This window comes from Dipodomys ordii, unplaced genomic scaffold (assembly GCF_000151885.1).
Source record: "Dipodomys ordii isolate 6190 unplaced genomic scaffold, Dord_2.0 Scaffold56, whole genome shotgun sequence".
Classification (NCBI taxonomy): domain Eukaryota; kingdom Metazoa; phylum Chordata; class Mammalia; order Rodentia; family Heteromyidae; genus Dipodomys; species Dipodomys ordii.
This window is the reverse complement of record NW_012267272.1, coordinates 7,599,846-7,619,345: the sequence shown is the minus strand read 5'-3', so window position 1 is coordinate 7,619,345 and position 19,500 is coordinate 7,599,846. Positions and strand designations below refer to the sequence as shown.

At 42.8% G+C, this 19,500-nt stretch overlaps 1 protein-coding gene across 1 annotated transcript in view; it reads right to left on the bottom strand.

Annotated features, from left to right (window-relative positions):
• Tmem178b (transmembrane protein 178B) overlaps positions 1-18,820 on the bottom strand; it is a 364,049-nt gene extending 345,229 nt beyond the window's left edge. The window contains exon 1 of the mRNA XM_013021665.1: positions 18,439-18,820. Within this exon, the coding sequence (XP_012877119.1) occupies positions 18,439-18,820 (382 nt within the window). The remainder of the gene's footprint in view (positions 1-18,438) is intronic.
• Between the last annotated feature and the right edge of the window lie 680 nt (positions 18,821-19,500).

Below are 19,500 nucleotides of genomic sequence, written 5' to 3'. Positions count from 1 at the left end.
CTTGGAAAAAAAAATCACTGATTTTTCCAGAGAGAATCTGCTGCTCCGTGAGACTTTGGAGAGTGAAAAACTTTCCCCTACTGTTGAACTAGAACCTGGTAGTTCTCACAAACAAAGATGTATGAGCTGCTCAAGACATCTTCCCATCTCTCAGTCCCATCTCTCAGATGAATGTTCTCTGTGAGTAATGCTTTCACAAACCCCAATGGGCCATGGTGAGGATTATTGACCTTATTCTGACTAGGAAACCATGGAAAACCACTGAAAGGTTTTTAAGCAGGGTGATAACATGATTAGAGTTACATCTGAGAACATTTTTCTCTGAGTAGAAAGCACTGACTAGAAGTGATATTAGAGAACAAGGAAGCTAAACAGAGCGTTCCGAAGAGTGGAGAAGATCAGGACCAAGGACAGCAGTAGTGCTCTGACAGCAGGCAGAAGGGGAGACGGTCCTGTTTGCCCAGCATCTCTGACACATTCCTTTTGAAAGTCATGAAATGTAAAGTTTGAACCAGGTAGGAGCAATTATAGGAGGCATAGTTTGCTTTCTGCTCATTATCTCACCAAAATCACTATCAGAGGTATGACAGTGGAATATGAAATGTCCTTTACAGGCTCACATGTTAAACACTGGCACAATTTGGAGAGGTTTTGGTACCTTTCCAAGGTGAGGGCCTCGCAGGAGAAAGCAGGGCAGCAGTAGGTTCTACTTGACCCCCAGGCCCTTCATCTCTCTTTCTGCTGTCTGTCTTGAGATGAAGCTCTTTTGTCACAGCACATGGTGGGATGCTCTCTCACCATACACTCAGAATCAATGCAGCCAGCAAAAGTAATTAATACAGGTAGGCACCGTAGCTTACCTCTGTAATCCTAGCTACTCAGGAGGCTGAGATCTGAGGATCGTGGTTCAAGGCAAGTCTGAGCAGAAAAGTCTGTGAGACTCTTGTCTTCAATCAATCACCAAAAGTAAAGCTTTGGCTCAAGTGGTAGAGCTCTAGCCTTGAGCATAAAAGCTCAAGGACAGTGCACAGGCTCTGAGCTCAAGCCCCAGGACCAGTACCACAAAAAAGTAACTAATACAAGAGAAGCCAGGAGGAAGGTGTCCTAAATGAAGAGGTAAGAGGGACATTTCACAGAGGCAACCTGAAAATGTTCTTGATGATAAATATTGAGAAGAAACGGATCCAGGAAGAGTGATCAGATATGCTAGCAGAAGACACACAGGTAAGTGTGGAAATTCTTATATCCAGAAATGAGGGTAGCCTTTCTTTATCCAGTGATGCTATGGATAGGTGAACCATCCTAGATCAGCAAGAAGAGCAGACAAAGTGGACAAGATCAAAATAAGGAGCTCTCACCCAGATCCCAGTGACTCACACCTGTAATTCTAGCTACTTCAGAGGCTAAAATCTGAAGGTTGCAGTTTGATACCAGCCCAAGTAGGAAAGTCCATACAATTCTTATCTCCAATTAACCACCAAAAAGCTAGAAGTGAAACTGTGGCTCAAGTAGTAGAGTGTTAGACTTGAACAAAGAAAAGTTCAGGGAGAGTGTCCAGGCCCTGATTTCAAGCCCCAGAACCAGCATCGGAAAAAAATAAAGAAAAAAACAAAGAGGAGCTCTAATCCTGGAAAATAATCCAAACTTTTCAATTCCCCTCTTATAAATCAAGTGCTTTATGGAGCGAGCAAGCTTAAACAAAACAAAAAAAAAAACACTTGAAGTGTATCATATGCATTGCAAAACAGCTCACAGCAAGGCTCGTTAATAATGAGTACCCCTAGTCCAGTGAAGCTAGGAATCTTTTTTTAAATGGTATTTGCAGATCTAGTATTCACTGAGCTAAACCATTCATTCAATAAGTATTTATTAAATACCTTTTGTAGCACATGATTTACATCTTTACATTCTGAAAAAACACTTTGGACCAAAATATAATAACAACCAATTCAAAAAGGAGGGAAGCATATGAGTAAGCAAATATAACAAAATAGCACTGTTGGCAGGAATTAAGGATGTTTGGTATATACCAAAGCCTGAAGAAGAGGAGAAGGGCATTCAACCCGGGAGGAGGAGATGACAGACCATCAACCAAGACTGTGAGGTCTTAACTTCACTCCCAGAAGGTTGGTAAGCATTTACAAGGCAAATTGGAGGGTACAATGGGACCATGTTACTTCACTTTCTCCTGTCTGGAAAACATTCTGTTGTGGTAAAAGCATGGGAAAGAATAAGAGTTTGACTTGGGGAGGAAGGTGGGTCAGTTACCACGCAAAGTGCCATGCTAAGGATTATGGACCTTTTTCGGACTAGTCTACCAGTGAGGAGCCACTGAGGAGTTGCAAACCAAGAGATGGCATCATCAGAACTGCATTTTTTTTTAAAAAGCACTCTAAATAGAAGGCATTGACAACCAATGAGATTAGAGATCAGAGAAGGCAAACATAGACACAGCAAGAGTTCAGATCACCAGCCCACAAAGGACAGCGTCAATATTAGCACCAGAGAATGAACTGGAAAGTTACTGGTAGTTAAAGAAATGTGTTCACTACTTGAGTGAGCAGGAAAGAAGGGAAGAGAGTCTTCATAATGAACCTTGAGTTTCTAGTTTGGGGCAAGGAGAGGGGTAAAGATGTCAGTCCCATGATGAGGGGATGAGGGATGAGGCTAGGTGCAAAAAGATGCAATAGTTTTGTATGGATGATCACAATGGAGATATCTAGTCGTCAACAAGGTGTCGGGATGGGAAATCTGAGCGAGAGACTCAGCGCAACTAGTGAACATGAAAGAAGATGACTTTAAACATGGATGAGGGAGAAGATGAAGAAGGGAAAAAGAAAAGTATTATTCCAGAGAATTGATACACAGGCCAAGAAAAGAAGTGTCATCCAAGGAGAGGGCACAGAATACAGCTGGAAGCAGGAGAGAAGAATGCCTGAAGGAAGAGCCAGGAAAAGCAAAGTTTTCAAAGAGGAAAAGCTATCGCAGATGGAGATGTGTTAAGTGGGCATATGCCCAAAAGGCAGCCATAAGAAAAAGAAGACAGCCCGAGGACAGAAGCTACCACTAACAGGCATAGGGGTCCAAGCAAGAACCACATTCCGCTTTACTGGTATTGGCAGCACATGGAGGAAGGATGGGAGCATGGCGGGGAAAGCAAGTCAGCTGAAGACACAGAGGTCAGCCCTTGATAACGTGGAAGGTCAGTCACCCAAGGAAGCGCAGTGCACTCAACCCCTGACAAGCATGATGGATCTAGCAGCTCATCCTGGGACCTCTTACGATGGTCCAGTGTTGCCTCTCAACAGCGCTTCTAGCCCTGTCATTACTGAAATACAAGCAAGGAAATCATTCTGCTTCAACACTCATGAAATCCCACAAGACTTTCATGATCCCTTGGTAAGGTCAGGCCCAGCTTTGGCTTTTTATAGCACTGTCAGGTGAAAATGGAGCCCCTGCTAAAATCCTGATGGGATTTTTTTCTGTTCCAGCTACAATGTGTATAAATGCACTGAGTGAGAACAAGTCTTCGTAATGTAGGGATTCTTGGTTGAAGCCACCCTATTTTAAGAATACATAACACAGCCAGGTGCCAGTGGCTCACACCTGTAATCCTAACTACTTAGGAGGCTCTGATCTAACCATCATAGTTCAAAGCCAGCCTGGGCAGAAAAGTCCTGGCGAGACTTTTATTTCTAATTATGCACTAAAAACTGGAAGGGCACTATGGCTCAAAGTGGTAGAACTCTAGACTTGAGCAAAAGAGTCCAAGGACAGCACCCAGGTCTTGAGTTCAAGCCTCACAACCAACAAAAGAAGAAATATAAGAAGAAGGAGGAGAAGGAGGAGGAGAAGGAGGAAGATATAATACATTGTCCAAAATGAAATGTACTCATTACCTGACTTATATATCACCTTTATGGTAACAAGTAAAAAAATTTGTTTTTAATTAAAAAAGAGCCAGACACTGGTAGCTCAGGCCTGTAATCCTAGCTATTCAAGAGGCTAAGATCCTGGTTCAAAGCTCAGGCCTGTAATCCTAGCTATTCAAGAGGCTAAGATCCTGGTTCAAAGCCAGCCCAAGCAGGAAAGTCCATGAGACTTATCTCCAATTAACCACCAGAAAACCGGAAGTGGTGCTGTGGTTTAAAGTGGTACAGCACTCACCTTGAGCTGAAGAGCTCAGGGACAGCACCCAGGTCCAGAGTTCAAGCTCCACAACCGAGAAAAAAGTAAATATATAGGTACACGTATGGCATTCATCAATAATAACACTATTTAAACTTTTATTGACATTCTCTACACTGTTTCAAAAGTGACATTAAAAACTGCTAAAGAAGGAACATATAAGGGCTGGGAAGGTGGCTCAGTGGTAGAGCGCTTGCCTTGCATGCATGAGGCCCAGGGTTCGATTCCTCAGCACCACATAAGAAAAAAGAAAAAAGCCGGAAGTGGCCCTGTGGCTCATGTGGTAGAACGCTAGCCTTGAGCTGAAGAGCTGAGGGACAGTGCCCAGGCCCAGAGTTCAGCCCCCATGACCAGACCCAAAAAAAAAAAAAAAGAAGAAGAAGGAACGTATAATTCTGATTCTTCTAAAATCAATTCTTAACCTCTTTTTTATTTATTAATTTACCCTGAAGTTTTTCCCTTGGGGATAAAACGCCCTCTGAGCAATGTGATCAGTGCTTGATTCGTTCTCACACTCTGTAGCTAGTTGAATGTCCTTTTGGTGTCTGAGCAACTTAACTGAAGGTATAGCTTTAGCTTAACTTTCTATTTCTTTTTCTTTCTTTCTTTTTTTTCTGCCATACCCAACCCTGGGTGAGGGATTTTTTAATTAAGTAGCTGCATAAAGGATTTTTCATATAACAAAGCAGTTTATGAATATAATATGTTTTGTTCAGTATCGCGCCTTTCAACATTCTCCATGCCTCCTGACTCACCTCCTCCCTCACGCTTTTCAATTTTGTACAATACACATTGAAGTGTTGACTGTAATCTCCCCCTCTTCACCTCTGCGCTCCTCTACCCCTTCCCCCGACTCCACCCCACCCCACCCTTTTCAAATCCCTGCTTCCTGGTGTTCATGTTGTTGAACTGTATTTTGTTTTATTTTGTTGACTTTGCCTTTTTAAGGAATTATACTATTTTGAGTTCTCCCTTGAATTTATCATATTTCAATTATTACTACTCTCGCATACTACCCAACGTATTTACTTATAAGTTCATAAGCTAAATCTGGCTTCCATATACAAGGTAAAACATGCATTAGATTAACTGTCCATCCTTCAGTGCTCTTGATTTTTATTCCTCACAAGCAATGGGAAATTTAACAAAAGGAGAGTAACTTGTGTGTCTCTCTATTTCAGCAATTAGTCACAACTAAATCCCTGATTTCCTCTTCTTATACCACCTAATAAGGAAACTCAACTTAATTATTTCTAAGCCCTTCTTCATCAGTTACTTTCAGTGAAAACTGCTAATTATTGGTCATCTCATTCTCCTCTTTTCTAAATACCTCTTATTGCTACTGATTTGTTTAAAAAAAAAAAAAAAGGCAGTCCCAGGCTGCCTCAAAGATGAAGTTTTCCAAGAATTTCCCTTGAAGAAGCTTCATTATGACACTGCATGGAAGACTTGTCAACAGGATGTTAGGATTTCTTTATTTCATTTCCGTTATTTTGGAAGTACTGGGGTTTGAACTCAGAGCCTTAAACTTGCTAAGCAGGTGCTTTATCTCTTTTTTGCACTGGTTATTTTTTGAGATAAGGACTCACTTCCTGCCCAGATATATACCTGGACTGCAGTCCTCCTATTTTGGGGTTCTCATTGTAGCTAAGATGACAGGCCTAGACCACCACACCCTGCTTCTTCCATTAAGATGGTATTGCATAAACTTTTCTGTCCAGGATGGCCTGAAACCTCCCAACCTCAGTCTCCCATGTAGCTAGAATTACAGGCATGGAACCATGGGCTTCTGATTAAGATGTTAACTTTTGTGTCAGAATGATAATTATCTTCCATGGAACTTGAGACATGAGCATGGCGATGCCGTGTTTATTTGAGAACTTCTTTTTTTTAATCTTTTTGTTATTATTATAAAGGTGATGCACAGAGAGGTTACAGTTACATAAGTCAGGTAAAGTTTTTTTTAAGAAACAAAATATTACAGAGTCTTATAAAGGCTACTGGCACCCTTCCCAATTCTCTTTCTTCCCTTTTCTTGAAGAAGGTAAACACCATCTTTCATTTTGTTTTTTGGTTTTTGGTTTTTTGGGGGGTCCGGTCGTGGGGCCTGAACTCTGGGCGCTGTCCCTCAGCTCTTCAGCTCAAGGCTAGCGCTCTACCACTTGAACCACAGTGCCACTTCTGGCTTTTTCCTTTTTGTTTATATGGTGCTGAGGAATCGAACCCAGGGCCTCAGGCATGCAAGGCAAGCGCTCTACCACTGAGCCACCTTCCCAACCCCCATCCTTCATTTTGTACTGTGTAGTTCCATGCACATTTTTATACAAACAATGCAAAAATGTTTCCATAAATAACATCTCATGTTGTTTGACTTGCTTTTAACTTCATATAATCATCATCTTACTCGACATTTCTTTCTTCACATTATTTTACTCAAACTTACATTTCTGCATTTGGAAATCTATGGCTATAGCTATACTGCAACAGGTTCCATTGTATTAATATAACTCATTACCCATTTTCTTTTCCTTTTTCCGTGCTGATACTGGCACTTGAACTCAAGACCTCACACTCTTTGCTTGGCTTTTTTGCAGTCTGGGCTGGTACTCTACCAACTGACCCACACCTCCACTTCTGGCTTTCTGTTGGCTAATTGGAGATTTTAAAAAAAAAAAAAAAAGTTTCATGGACTTACCTGACTAAACTGGCTTTGAACCTTGAATCTTGACCCTCAGATCTTAACCTCCTAAGTAAACTATGTTTCTAGGTATGAGCCACCACGGCCCAGCTTATTACCCACTTTACTAAGGGGAACTTAAATGCTTTTTATTTTGCTATTACAAACTGTGGTGCTACAGCCCTCCTTGGATGAGTTTTGCGTACATATTAGCACTCAGGCCGCCTGTGTGCCTGGCTATGAGGTATGCATGTCTTCAACCTCATGACCCAGTGTCTGTTATGCCAGTTGACCTGCAACAGTCCACAAGCACAAACCTTCAATACAATCAAATCAACTGTACCCCATCCAGGTCTGTGAAATACTCCACCACCTTGGAAAGCAGGGGGGTCAGAGTGTGAAATGGAATCACTGTTATGGACATAAAGAGGAATTTAGGACATAACTCAATGAGAGATGCTCTCAAATATATGAAGTGTCCAACAGAGTACAGTCCTGAATATGAAACAGCAGGGCATTTTTTAAGAGCAGGATATGATATAAATGTAGGAAGATGACCTAATATAATGTAAATTGCCTTTTCTTGGCAAAATACGTTGACGCCAAAAAAAAATCAATTGAAATAATTCAGATGCTGCAGTCTCCCATAAAGCAGCAAATCCGTCAAACTTTTTGGAATGCCAACAGCAGCTTGTACTACTCAGACTAAACCTCATGGCAAACAACGGCTAGTGACTCCTAGAAGGGTGCATCTCTGTGCAGGCAAATTGATGAAAGAAAAACATTGTTCAGACTCAAAACATGTGCTTGCCATCTAGCTTATAAACCTATGTACTATGGGTTTTGGACATTATGATCAGAATGTCTCTGGTGGGATTTATAAAAATCTGGTAGTGATGGTTCCCTCATAGAAGATGGTCAGAAAGTCTGGAATACAAAGAAGAGAGTGGAAGACAGACAAATATTACCTGGTTAGAATTAGCTAATACTGGGGCTGAGAAGGTGGCTCAGTGCTTGCCTCGCATGCATGAGGCCCTGGGTTGATTCCTCAGCACCACATAAGCAGAAAAAGCCAGAAGTGGCGCTGTGGCTCCAGTGGTAGAGTGCTAGCCTTGAGCTGAAGAGCTGAGGGACAGTGCCTAGGCCTCACGACCAACAACAACCAAAAAAAGCTAATCAGTTAATACTTTTTCAATGAGCCTAAGATTTCACTCTACCAATCCACAGATACTTCTCTAAAACTATTTTAGCCAAGCACTGGTAGCTCACACCTATAATCCTAATTGGGAGATTGAGATTGCAGTTCGTGGTTTGAAACCATTCAAGGCAGGAAAGTTTATAAGATCCTTATCTCCAATTAACTACCAAAAAGCCAGAAGTGGAGGAGTGGCTCAAGGGGTAGAGTGCTAGTCTTGAGCACAATAAACTAAAGGACAGCAACTAGGCCCTGACTTCAAGCCTCAGTACCAACACACACACACACATAGTGATTGGCACTAACACAATAGGATATGTAAGATATATATTAGGATATATATTACATTAGGATAACAACAAATTAGATAGTCTATCTATGTTATCCTTACATGTATCCTAATATATGTATATCCTAATATATATAGATATCCATATGTCTGTATATCTATATATGGATATATCTATATATCTATAGCTATATATGGACAGCCCATCTGTCTTTGCTGAAAAGCCTGCTCTGTCTGCTGTCTGCTCTGAAGTAATACCCAGTCACCTGGGCTACCACATAGCTGTCTCACAGAACCAAGCACGGAATGTGTATTTGTTAGCCTTCTGCCACATTGTCTTCTACTTTTGCTCCTTGAAAACATGAACCATGAAGGGATGGGAAGGGGAAACAAAGAGGAGGCTACAATGCTTGATAACAAATGTACTCATTATCTTGCCCATGTAATTGTAACCCCTCTGTACAGTATTTTCACAATAAAAAAACTATAAAAATAAATAAAAGAAAAAAAAAGAAAACATGAACCATGGATTTCACTCATATCCCCCACCTCACATAATACTCCTGGCATAGCTGCTGTTCAACAGACATTTTAGAGTTGGTACAATGAAATGTACATCATTCAGTGAATTTTAAATGACCCCATGAATTTATTCATTCCTCCTATAAAGCATGTGTGTGTGTGCGTGTGCGTGTGCGTGTGTGTGTGTGTGTACTTTAAAAGTTTTGTTTAGGGCTAGGGAAATCACTCAGCAGTAGTGAACTCACCAAGTGTATGTGAGGCCCTGGGATTGATTTTCAGTCTTACCTCCCCTCCTTAAAAAAAAAAAAAAAAAAAGTTTTGTTTAGGAAATTTTTAAAAATCTAATGCTAAAAAAATGTTTAAACATAAGCCTATGAAGGTAGTAATTTTGTCTGTTTTATTAACTTCTGTGTCTCAAACATATTTGGCCTGATGCCTGACACATAGCAGGTACTTTAAAATGTGCTGAACAAACAAATACTCATGCCTATAATGTTCTTCATACTGAATGGAATCCAGTACTTTTCTCCCTTATTTCATAAACTTCTTTTATTATTTATTTAAACTGGGGGAATATAATCGTACAGTTTGGACCATGAATGTCCCCCAAAGACCCTTGTGTTGAAGGCTTGGTCCCCACCCAGGGCACCATCAGGAGGTGGTGGAAGCTTTAGGAAATGGAATCTTCTAGAAGGACAATAAGTCATTGAGGGCATGCTCTTGAAGTAGATATTGGGTCGCGACCTCTCCTGTTTCTCTTGACAGTTTTCTGACTGCTATGAAGTGAGCTAGAAGGAAGTTGGTTCATTGGGAACATGCCCTTGAAGACATGAGATCCCTGAGCCTCTTTTCTCTTTTCTTGGAGGTGAGTAATTTTCTCTGCCATGCCTTCCCATAATGCACTGCCTCACCATAACCCAAAGGCAACAGGGCCAAACAACCACGGACTGAAATTGGAAGCCTAAGCAAACCTTCCCTCTTTGAATTGTATTACCTCAGATCTTTTGTTCCAGTAATAGAAAACAGACTAACAGAGGAGGAAATATACATAACAAAAATAACCATTTTAACTATTTTTTAAAGTGTAGAGTTCCATGGCATGAAGTACATCCGCACCACTTTTCTCTATTAGATTGTGTTTGGGGGGGGGGGTTGTTTTTGTTTTTGTTGCTGGTCATGCGGTCTGAACTCAGGGCCTGGGCACTGTCCCTCAGCTCTTCAGCTCAAGGCTAGCGCTCTAGCGCTTGAGCCACAGCACCACTTCCAGCTTTTTCTGCTTATGTGGTGCTAAGGAATCAAACCCAGGGCCTCATGCATACAAGGCAAGCACTCTACCACTGAGCCACCTTCCCAGCCCCTAGATTGTAAATTTTTTTAACCCCAATCTGCTAAGTAATATGTTAAGTCATTAGAAAGAGAATAGGTTCATTTTATTCCATGAGGAAATCATGGTAAGAAGTTAAATGCTTGGTTTTCTGCCACTTTCTATTACAAATTAGTACTGGAGAGAATCTCTTTAGCAATAGCTGTTTCTATCTCTCCTTCTTGTTCTCTTGTTCTCTTCCTCTCCCCCATTTTTCCATTCCCCTCTTCATACACTTCTTAATCGTGTGCCTTTCATCTACTTTCTGTCACTTCAATTAAGCTTCTCATCATGTGCTGGAGTGTGAAAGGGCTTAGAGTTTACAGAATCCAAACCATCATTTTACATAGGAGAAAACAAAGTCCTCTTTAAGAATACAAGCAATACATAATGAGGCTATTAGAATAATTTTCTTTTCTGTTCCTCTACTGAGTCACACATTTCCTCTCCTGAATTTTGTTTAGAGCAATAAGTTACAAAAGTGTCTGTGACTAAAGTGCACAACTAGAAGCAGATATGTGGGGTGATATGTGATATGTAGATAAATGAGTGTGTGTGTGTGTGTGTGTGTGTGTGTGTGTGTGTGTGTCTGTGTGTGTGTAGGGTCAAACTAACCCAGACTGTATTTAGCATTTTGCCTAAAGGCTTAAGATTACCACAGAGCAGAGAAGGGGACAATATTGTTAATTAGCAATCCAGAGTGGGATATATAGAATTGATCCTCTAATTGATCCTTACTGACCCACCACTGAAAGAACAAACAAGCTGGCCTTCTAGATCCGAAATAAGGTTCTTGACTTTGTTGAGTCAATAAAAAGCGCTCGCTGGGTGAGGGCCAACCCCAGTTGATTTCTGATGCACTTGATGTTGATGTGGGCTCTTGAGCAAGATCCTCATACACTCACACCCAACAGTCAACTTGGGAAAGTAAGCTAAAGTACAAGCTCCCAAGGACCACTGTAATTCTTTGTCCTGTCCCCCTTATCTCTTTCCCAAATACCTGGCAGAGAGCTCAGGACACAGCAGGATGCAGGTGTCTCTCTCTTCTAGCCATGTGTTCTCCCCCATTCACAAAACACCCTCCCCAATCTTCAGCTCTCCCTGCTTCCTGTGTTTGGGAAGAGCTGAAAGGAAGCAGCATGACTATCATGTTTACTGATTGAACATGAGACTTGTTACATGACCAGGAGTGTTGGCATGGGTTGTATATGAATGTGTGTATCTTAGGTTAAAGATTTTTAGTCAGTGGGCAAAATATTTTTCAGGACCTACTGTGTACAAAGACCTAAATCTGATTTACAAACTGAATAATTCCTGCCCTCCAGGAACATGAGTCACCACATTTGACCCCTGTTTTTCCCAGATCACTGGCAGCTTCTAAAACTAATAGAACGATTTCATTGTTCACTTACTTTTTCTTCTTTGTGCTTCCTAAGTGCAAAGACCCTTCATGATATTAGTTTATGCTGTATTATATATTGCAATTCCATTATTAGATACTATTTTATTCTATCAATATTTATTTGTTGTATTTCTCCCACTCTGCCCAGACTTAGCTTTTTCCTTTTTGTCAACAATGCACCCAATGCTCAGCCCATGTCCTCTCAAAAGTGCTAGATGCTGTGAGGTGCAGTGGCTCATGCCTGTCATCCTCACTGCTCAGGAGGCTGAGATCTGAATATTGTCGTTCAAAGCCAGCCCAAGCAGTAGAGCTCATGAGATTCTTATTTCCAATTTGCTACCAAACAAATTCAAATGGTAGAATATTCACCTTGAGCAAAATAGCTTAGGGACAGTCATCCAAGCCCTAAATTCAAGTCCCAGGATTGAGGGGGTGGAGGGAGAAAAACTACTAGTGAATACGTCTATAAAAACTCCAGTCTCTGCCACATTAAGCAAAATACATGTCAAAACTTATATGGCAAACATATAGCAGCTTCTGTCAGTAGGTCTCAGAACAAGGCTACTTTAGTTTAGAACAAAGACTCTGAAAGCATTATTTGTTGTTGTTAATTTAGGGAATTAACAAAGCAGTCTCTTGATTCCATGGAGCCAGTGGAGGTTCCCAAACTTGAAGCCAGAATTTGAATCATGACACCTTCATTTGGTGATGGTGAGATTTTACAAATTTTAGGTTGGTCTTTGTGTGCCTTGGTTCTCTCTACTATAGAATGAAAATATTAAACACACACACACACACACACACACACACACACACAATAAGCCACCTGCAGGGTACCGGTGGCTTACTCCTGTAGTCCTAGTCACTCAGGTGACTGAGATCTGAGGATCATGGTTCAAAGTCAGCCAGGAAAGTTTGTGAGACTCTTATCTCCAATTAACCAACAGAAAACTGGAAGTGGCTCTGTGGCTCAAAGTAGTAGTACGCTAGTCTTGAGTTGTAGAACTCAAGGCCAGCCCCAGGCTCAAAGTTTAAGCCCCATGACCAACAAAAAAAAAAAAAGAGAAAAAGAAAAAAGAATGTCTATTTCTGAAGGTTATTATGAACAATAAATTAATGAATAGACATAAAACTTTAAGAAGAGTCCCAAGTTTCAGGTTTGGCCATTACTATTATTATTAATCTCCTTCCCATTCTGTCAATTTTGTGAATTGTTTTAATGAAGTCAGAGAAAGGGAAAGCAGTGAGAATTAATGATGTAAAATTAATAAAATACAGAGTTAGACCAAGCATAAACTAAAATCTTCTGCCCCAAACATTCAAGAAGCAAAAGGTGTCCTAAAGTGTGAGATAAAGTTCTTAAATGTAAGCCCAAATTACCATGCAATTATCCTCATTTGAAACAAAGCATGAGCTTATTTTTTAGCAGCTGTAGACTCTATGTAGCACTGCCCAAAAGAATTTTCTTTGATGGTGGGAATGTTCACGGTAATCTGCACAATTAAAACTGACAGCTACCAACCACATGTAGCAATTAAATATTTGTAATGTGGCCAGTACAACTCAGTAAATATTTTTTAATTTTACTACTGTGTATTTTAAATTTAAACAGCCCCATATAGCTAGTGGGTACCCTACTGGGCAGGCTAGTTGTAGATGCTGGCCCCTTTGCCTGACATGGCCTTCCTCCAAACCCCCCTCCAAATCTCATCAAAGCCTTGTTCAGATTTCATTTCCTCTGGACAACTTTCCCAGCTCTCTTATCTCCCTCACAGCAGATATCTCACTCACAGCCGATACACTCTGCTGCTACCACTGTCCCCCCCCACCCCCCGCCCCCCGCACTTTGTTTCTTTCAGTACATTTTAAGGGGTGCTGTCATTACGCTGCTGTTACATTTTAGTCTCTGTAACACTAAGAGTCTCTAAGAATTTTGAGCCAGGTGCTGATGGCTCACTCCTGTTATCCTAGCTACTCAGGAGGCTGACATTGGAAGATCATGGTTCAAAGCCAGCCTAGGCAGAAAAAGTCCCCATGAGACTCTTACCTCCGATGAACTCAAAAACTGGAAGTGAAGCTGTGGCTCAAAGTAGTAGATCACTAGCTTTGAGCAAAAAGAGCTCAGACACAGGGCACAGGCCCTGAGTTCACAACTGACAGAAAGAAAGAAAAGAAAGAAAGAAAGAAAGAAAGAAAGAAAGAAAGAAAGAAAGAAAGAAAGAAAGAAAGAAAGAAAGAAAGAGAGAAAGTTAATTGAGGTCCTGGTCTTATTCATCCTTTCATTCTAGTTATGTCTGCCAAGCTGTCACATAATATTTGTGCAATAGATCTTTGCTGAATAAATTATTAAATTATAACTATGCACAATGTTCTAAAAAAATTTTCAGAGTACTGACAACCACTTCATAATTATTGTTTGGGTCAAAGTCCATTATAAATTTCTAACTAAGAAGTTCTTAGAGTATAAGTTGAAAGTCTATTTATTTCAGAACCTAACAACATAATGTGTCAGTACAAACCAAAGAACACAAACGGGCGTGGCAACAAAATCCCACCTACAGCTGCCTCCTCTTGAGGGCCTAGATGTCTCTTGGATTTCAAAGCTGTTCTTACCAGAGATCGGTTTCCAGGTCTTACAGTAATTTTTCAGGGAGACAGGGATGAGATTTAGAAGCTGAGAGTTCCTAATTTAAGACTCCTTATGGGAATTGGGAGCGATTCATCTATCCTTCGTTCCTATCTATCACCTATCCTATCTATCTATCCAATCCAAAGAGACCCCAATCCTACCTCCAAGAAGAAAATAAATGTAATCTTACTGAACATGAAAAATAATGGGTGTTGGCATATGTTATCCAAAAAGAACTGGGTGATTCCCCCATTCCTGAGTAATGCTTTTACTCAGCAAATCTTTCTTTGTTGCATTACCAGCATTTATCTCCATGTTAACCGGTCCTAATTGCCAATCTAGCTGGGGATTTGTAGGATTTTTGTTTGTTTGTTTTTGTTAATCATGGGGCTTGAACTCTGGGCATTGTCCTTAAGCTCTTCAGCTCAAGGCAACAGCTCTACCATTTGAGCCACAGCACCACTTCCAGTTTTCTGGTGGTTCATTGGAGATAAGAGTCTCATGGACTTTCCTTCCCCGGGCTGGTTCTGAATCGCCATCCTCATTTCTCAGCCTCCTCAGTAGCTAGGATTACAGGCGTGAGCCACCAGCACCAGGCCTTTGGCTGAATTTTTTAATCATAATTTTTGAAATAATCTTTTATTGGAATTCTCTAAAATTAGGTATTAATTTCTATCATTAGAAGGTGCTCTTGGGGCTAGGAATTGTGGCTTAATGATAGAGCACTTGCTTCACATGCATGAGGCCCTGGGTTTGATTCCTTGGTATCACATGAACAAAAGGTAACATTAATTTTAAAAAAATAAGTTAATTTTTATGAAATATTCTCTATTTTACAAGTATTTGTCTTTCCTACCCTCCAGGAACTTCAAGTTTGTTCATGAAAACAAATGCACAGTGCTCCATTTGTGGATAGAACCATGGCAGTAATTCACTGAGAAACAAAGATTTCAGGAAGAATGTGAATCCAAGGGCCTTATCTTCAGATCAGATACAGATTTGGCTCTTCTTATTAATTTGGTGGTTTTGTTTATTTATTTATTTTTGCTGGTCCTGGGGCTTGAACTCAGGGCCTAGGCACTGTCCCTGAGCTTCTTTTTGCTCAAGGATAGCACTCTTAACACTTGAGCCACAATACCACTACAGGCTTTTTTGAGTTTATTGGAGATAAGGGTCTCAAGGACTTTCCTGCCTTTGCTGGCTTCAAACATCAATCCTCAAATCTCAGCCTCTTGAGTAGCTAGAATTACAGATATGAGCTGCCAGCACCGGGCTTGTAGTATTTTTAAATACGTAAGTAGAACACTCTAATGTAACAAACATTGATTTAACAAATGACTGAGATCTTTGGGACTACAGGATCATTTACCTAAATCTCTTATCTTAGCATAATATTGATAAATTACTAAGCAATCTGTTTCTCTGGTTTTCCTTTCCCCTTGTCCAAAACACTTCTTCCAGAATTTCAATATTTTTACTTTATAATTTTAATATCAATTAAATATTAATATTAATTTATTTATAATATATTAAATTTATTTATTTTTATATTTACTTTTAATTTTTCTACTTTAAAAAATTACAAAAAAGACAAAGGTCTATGATGTCATTTGAGACCTCTCATGAATAACATAAGATAAATATCTTCTATCTCATTTTAGAAGATGTCTTAAATCTAAATACAGGTATCAATTTCCTTTTAGCTTCCTTATAAAACTTTCCCCCTAGGAAGAACATTGATTAAGTGGAGAAATTACGTAATATATGTTGTTGGATTTGCCTGTGAATTCTAATGATATAAGATCAACTTCTTTCCAAAATGTGTTTATTGCTATTAAGAAAAGAAAGCTCTGGTGGTGTGTGTGTGTGTGTGTGTGTGTGTGTGTGTCTGGTGGTGTGTGTGTGTGTGTGTGTGTGTGTGTGTGTGTCTGGTGGTGTGTGTGTGTGTGTGTGTGTGTTCTGAGGTTAAAAATGAAGATAGTGACCTTAAGCCTCTCAAGATTTGTAAGGCTGGCATGCCATCTATCTCAATAATTCCTAACAAGAATGTCAAATGGACAGAAACAGCCATAGTAAGCGGGTGCTTTGCAGCTGACAGTGATTGCTGTATTTGGGGTGATGGGGAACAGCATTTCCATTAGTTCAAGTGAAATACAATGCCCTGCCAACTCTAGGTATCAGTGTATTCAATCCCCCTGCTGTGCCTGTCCATTTTCTGTTGCTGCAATTAAAAATCAGTCGATATCAAGTCAAAATGTTGTACATTCTTCCCCTATCCCTTTCCTCTTCACTGTGTTTCCAGCTTCACCGGAAGAACATGTCACTATGGTAACCAATCCCTCTGGTGCCCAGACCAAGTCAACCTTTCTAGTCCAATTGCCAAGCAGAGTATCACAGAATCAGAGACCTGGAAGGAGCCACCAGAAGCCATGAATCCCATGCCCCCTTTCTCCAAGTGAGGTCAGCCAGTACCAGACACAAGATATTTGTCTCATTCTACAAGGTTCAAGGAAGGAAATTCAAGAATGCCCTTCAGAAAATCCTGCTCCTATTTCCAGTCATGTTGACAAGAATTCTCCCCCACATTTCAGCTAACTCCCTACCATTTCGATTTTAAAGAAAGCAGAACATGACGGAGAAAGGAACCACTTTATAAATCTGAAAACTGGGATAAAGTCAGCCATTGTCAAAACGATTCTACTTCCTCTTGTTTTCCAAGCCCAACACTTGTTCTTCTGGAATCCTCTCACATCCTGTATACCTTTACAAAATTGTGGCATTCCAGACAACAGCCTTGTCACGAGAAGAGGTCACACACAGAACCAAATCGGTTGAAATCTCCTAGTCATGCTAAACAATCCCCACTACAAACACCAAGATGTATTCTCCCTCCGGCCATCCCCCACCTCAGAAATGTGAACTGGCTTTCCAGAGCGTACCTACTGACTTGGCTTTCTCAAATTCACCGATTTTTTTTTTCTGATCCATTTTAACACCTGCATGAATCCAAGCACATCGGTCCTTACAAGTATTATTTTTAAACCAGCAAACTTCACAGCCTTATAAGTAAGAGAAATGAAGAATTGTCTTATGTCTTGGCCTCAGAGTACTTTGCAAATGATGGCACTGCACGCTCACCACCCTGGAATGACTATGTGATAGTTGGAGAGAGTAAAACATGGAGATAATAGAAGCAACACATAACAAGCTACACATCTTCCCAGACAGGCCTCCATGGAAGAGAACATATGCTCTTCAGAGAAGCATTACAGCTAACTATATTTCAGTAGGCTGATGGAAGAGGCTAGCCTCCAACATAGAAATCATACAGGATTTACAAACTGTACCCAGGAGGCAGAATTTTTTTCTTAATGTAGGTAGTCATATTAAAGTAACCAATTTTACCACTATCCAAGTGCAGCCTGTTTCCTGTTGTAGTCTACTTGGGGCCTTTTTTAAAATATATAAATCTTCAGAAAATGGCATTCCTTTCGCTCTGAAGTGCCCGCTTTGGCGCTACTTTTCTGGCGTCTATGAGACCCTGCTGATACTCGCTGCACACGATCGCTGTCGCCCACGACTTTTTCAAAAGGAGAAATAAAGGACTGGAAGATCGTGCTCCGGACCAACAGGCTTTAAGCTGCGGCCGAGGCTGGGGAATCTCACCGACTGCCGTGGACGCGCGCCGGCCCCGCGCCGGGCCTGGGACCACGCTTCCTTAGAGCAAGGCCTCGGCGTGAGACCTTCCCTACTATCTCCCCCTCGATTCGGATCAGTTCCATGTGGCGAGCAAAGATCACCATTCCGAATCTGTTCTCCCCCCCCCCCCCATTGGCACCACCACGCCTCCCGGGGCTTCCTCTAGAAGCCCCACGTGATGGGGTCCCTTCTTTTTCTGTGAGGCCGGGGTAGCCCCGTATCCTAGGGGCCACGAGAAGCCAGGTGAGCCGGCCCAGATAAGACACAAGACCGCAGCGGAGCAGAGCCGGAGCCCCTGCCCCAGTGCCGCAAACCAGCCCACGGACAGGCAAGTCCTGTCCTCTCCGAGCCTCCGCCCGGCCTGTGGATGCCTGGATCCCCACCTCCCCCGCCCCCCCCCATGAGGAGATGGGGGGGTGGCAGGTGGCCGCGGGGCCTACCTCGAGGCGCCACGCCGCGCCCCTGGGCGCTTACCTTTCCGGATGAGGGCTGCGATCTCGGGGTCGAAGCCTTGCCGGTGACACTTCCTCCAGAGGCCCATGTTGGTGGAGTTGTACTGCCGGCTGCACTCGTCCGCGGGGCTCATGGCGAAGAGCTGCCGGCGATTCCGGGCGCGGAGGAGTTTGCCCTCCCAGCGGTCCAGGCGCGAGCGGCTGGCCCGGAGAGGCAAGTTGTTATTGTTGTTGTAAATGAAGCCCGGGTCCACTCGGCGAGTGTTGAAGGCCTTGCACCTGTCCCTGTGCTTCCTGGCGTCCGTCTCGTACCAGTGGTCGGAGCAGATGGCCACAGCCAGCATGCCGAGGGCGCAGAGCGCTAGCGAGAGGCCCGTGTAGAGCAGTAACCTTCCGGCAGCCATGCCTCCGCTGGGCGGCTACACCATGGGCATGATCCGCCGCGCCTCGCCTTCCCTCCCTGAGCCCGCCCGAGCTGCGGGAGAGGACCGCGGGAGGAGGGGACGGGAGGAGGGGGGGCCCGCGTGGTGAAGCCCCCCCCACCGACCGGTGCGCAGCCCCGGGAGTGCGCGGATCCGGGGCGGGAAGCCTAAAAAGTTCTGCTGGGGAGCGGCTCCCGCGGGCTCCTGGGCATCCTCCAAGGCTGGCGCAGCCTCCCGGCGGCCGCCGCCCCCCCGCCCCGCCCCGCAGGAAGGGACGGCGAGGCCCCGCGCGCCGCTGCCCTGGGCGCCCGCGACGGCTCCGCTGCCGCTGGGACTCGCTGGGGGGTCCTTTGTGCGGCGTGGAGATCAGACCCGAGCTTTCTGGGAACGGGGTGAGGCGGGGTGAAGGGGCGTCCGGAGGTGGCTGGTCTTCAGGATGGAGCTGAAACCCACCCGCAGCCGGCGGCCCCGGGGAACCCTCCCGACGCCGGGACCAGCTGCCCTGAGTCGCGCCCGGAACTCCCTTCTCCGGGATTCGCCCGGGGATGCTCGCCCAGAAATGTTCTCCTCTCCGGATCGAGTGTTATTTTTAAAACCCAAAATTACAAATCTCCGTGGTCTGATCACCTGCAGGCTCGTGGCCGGTTCGGGTCCCGACGGCG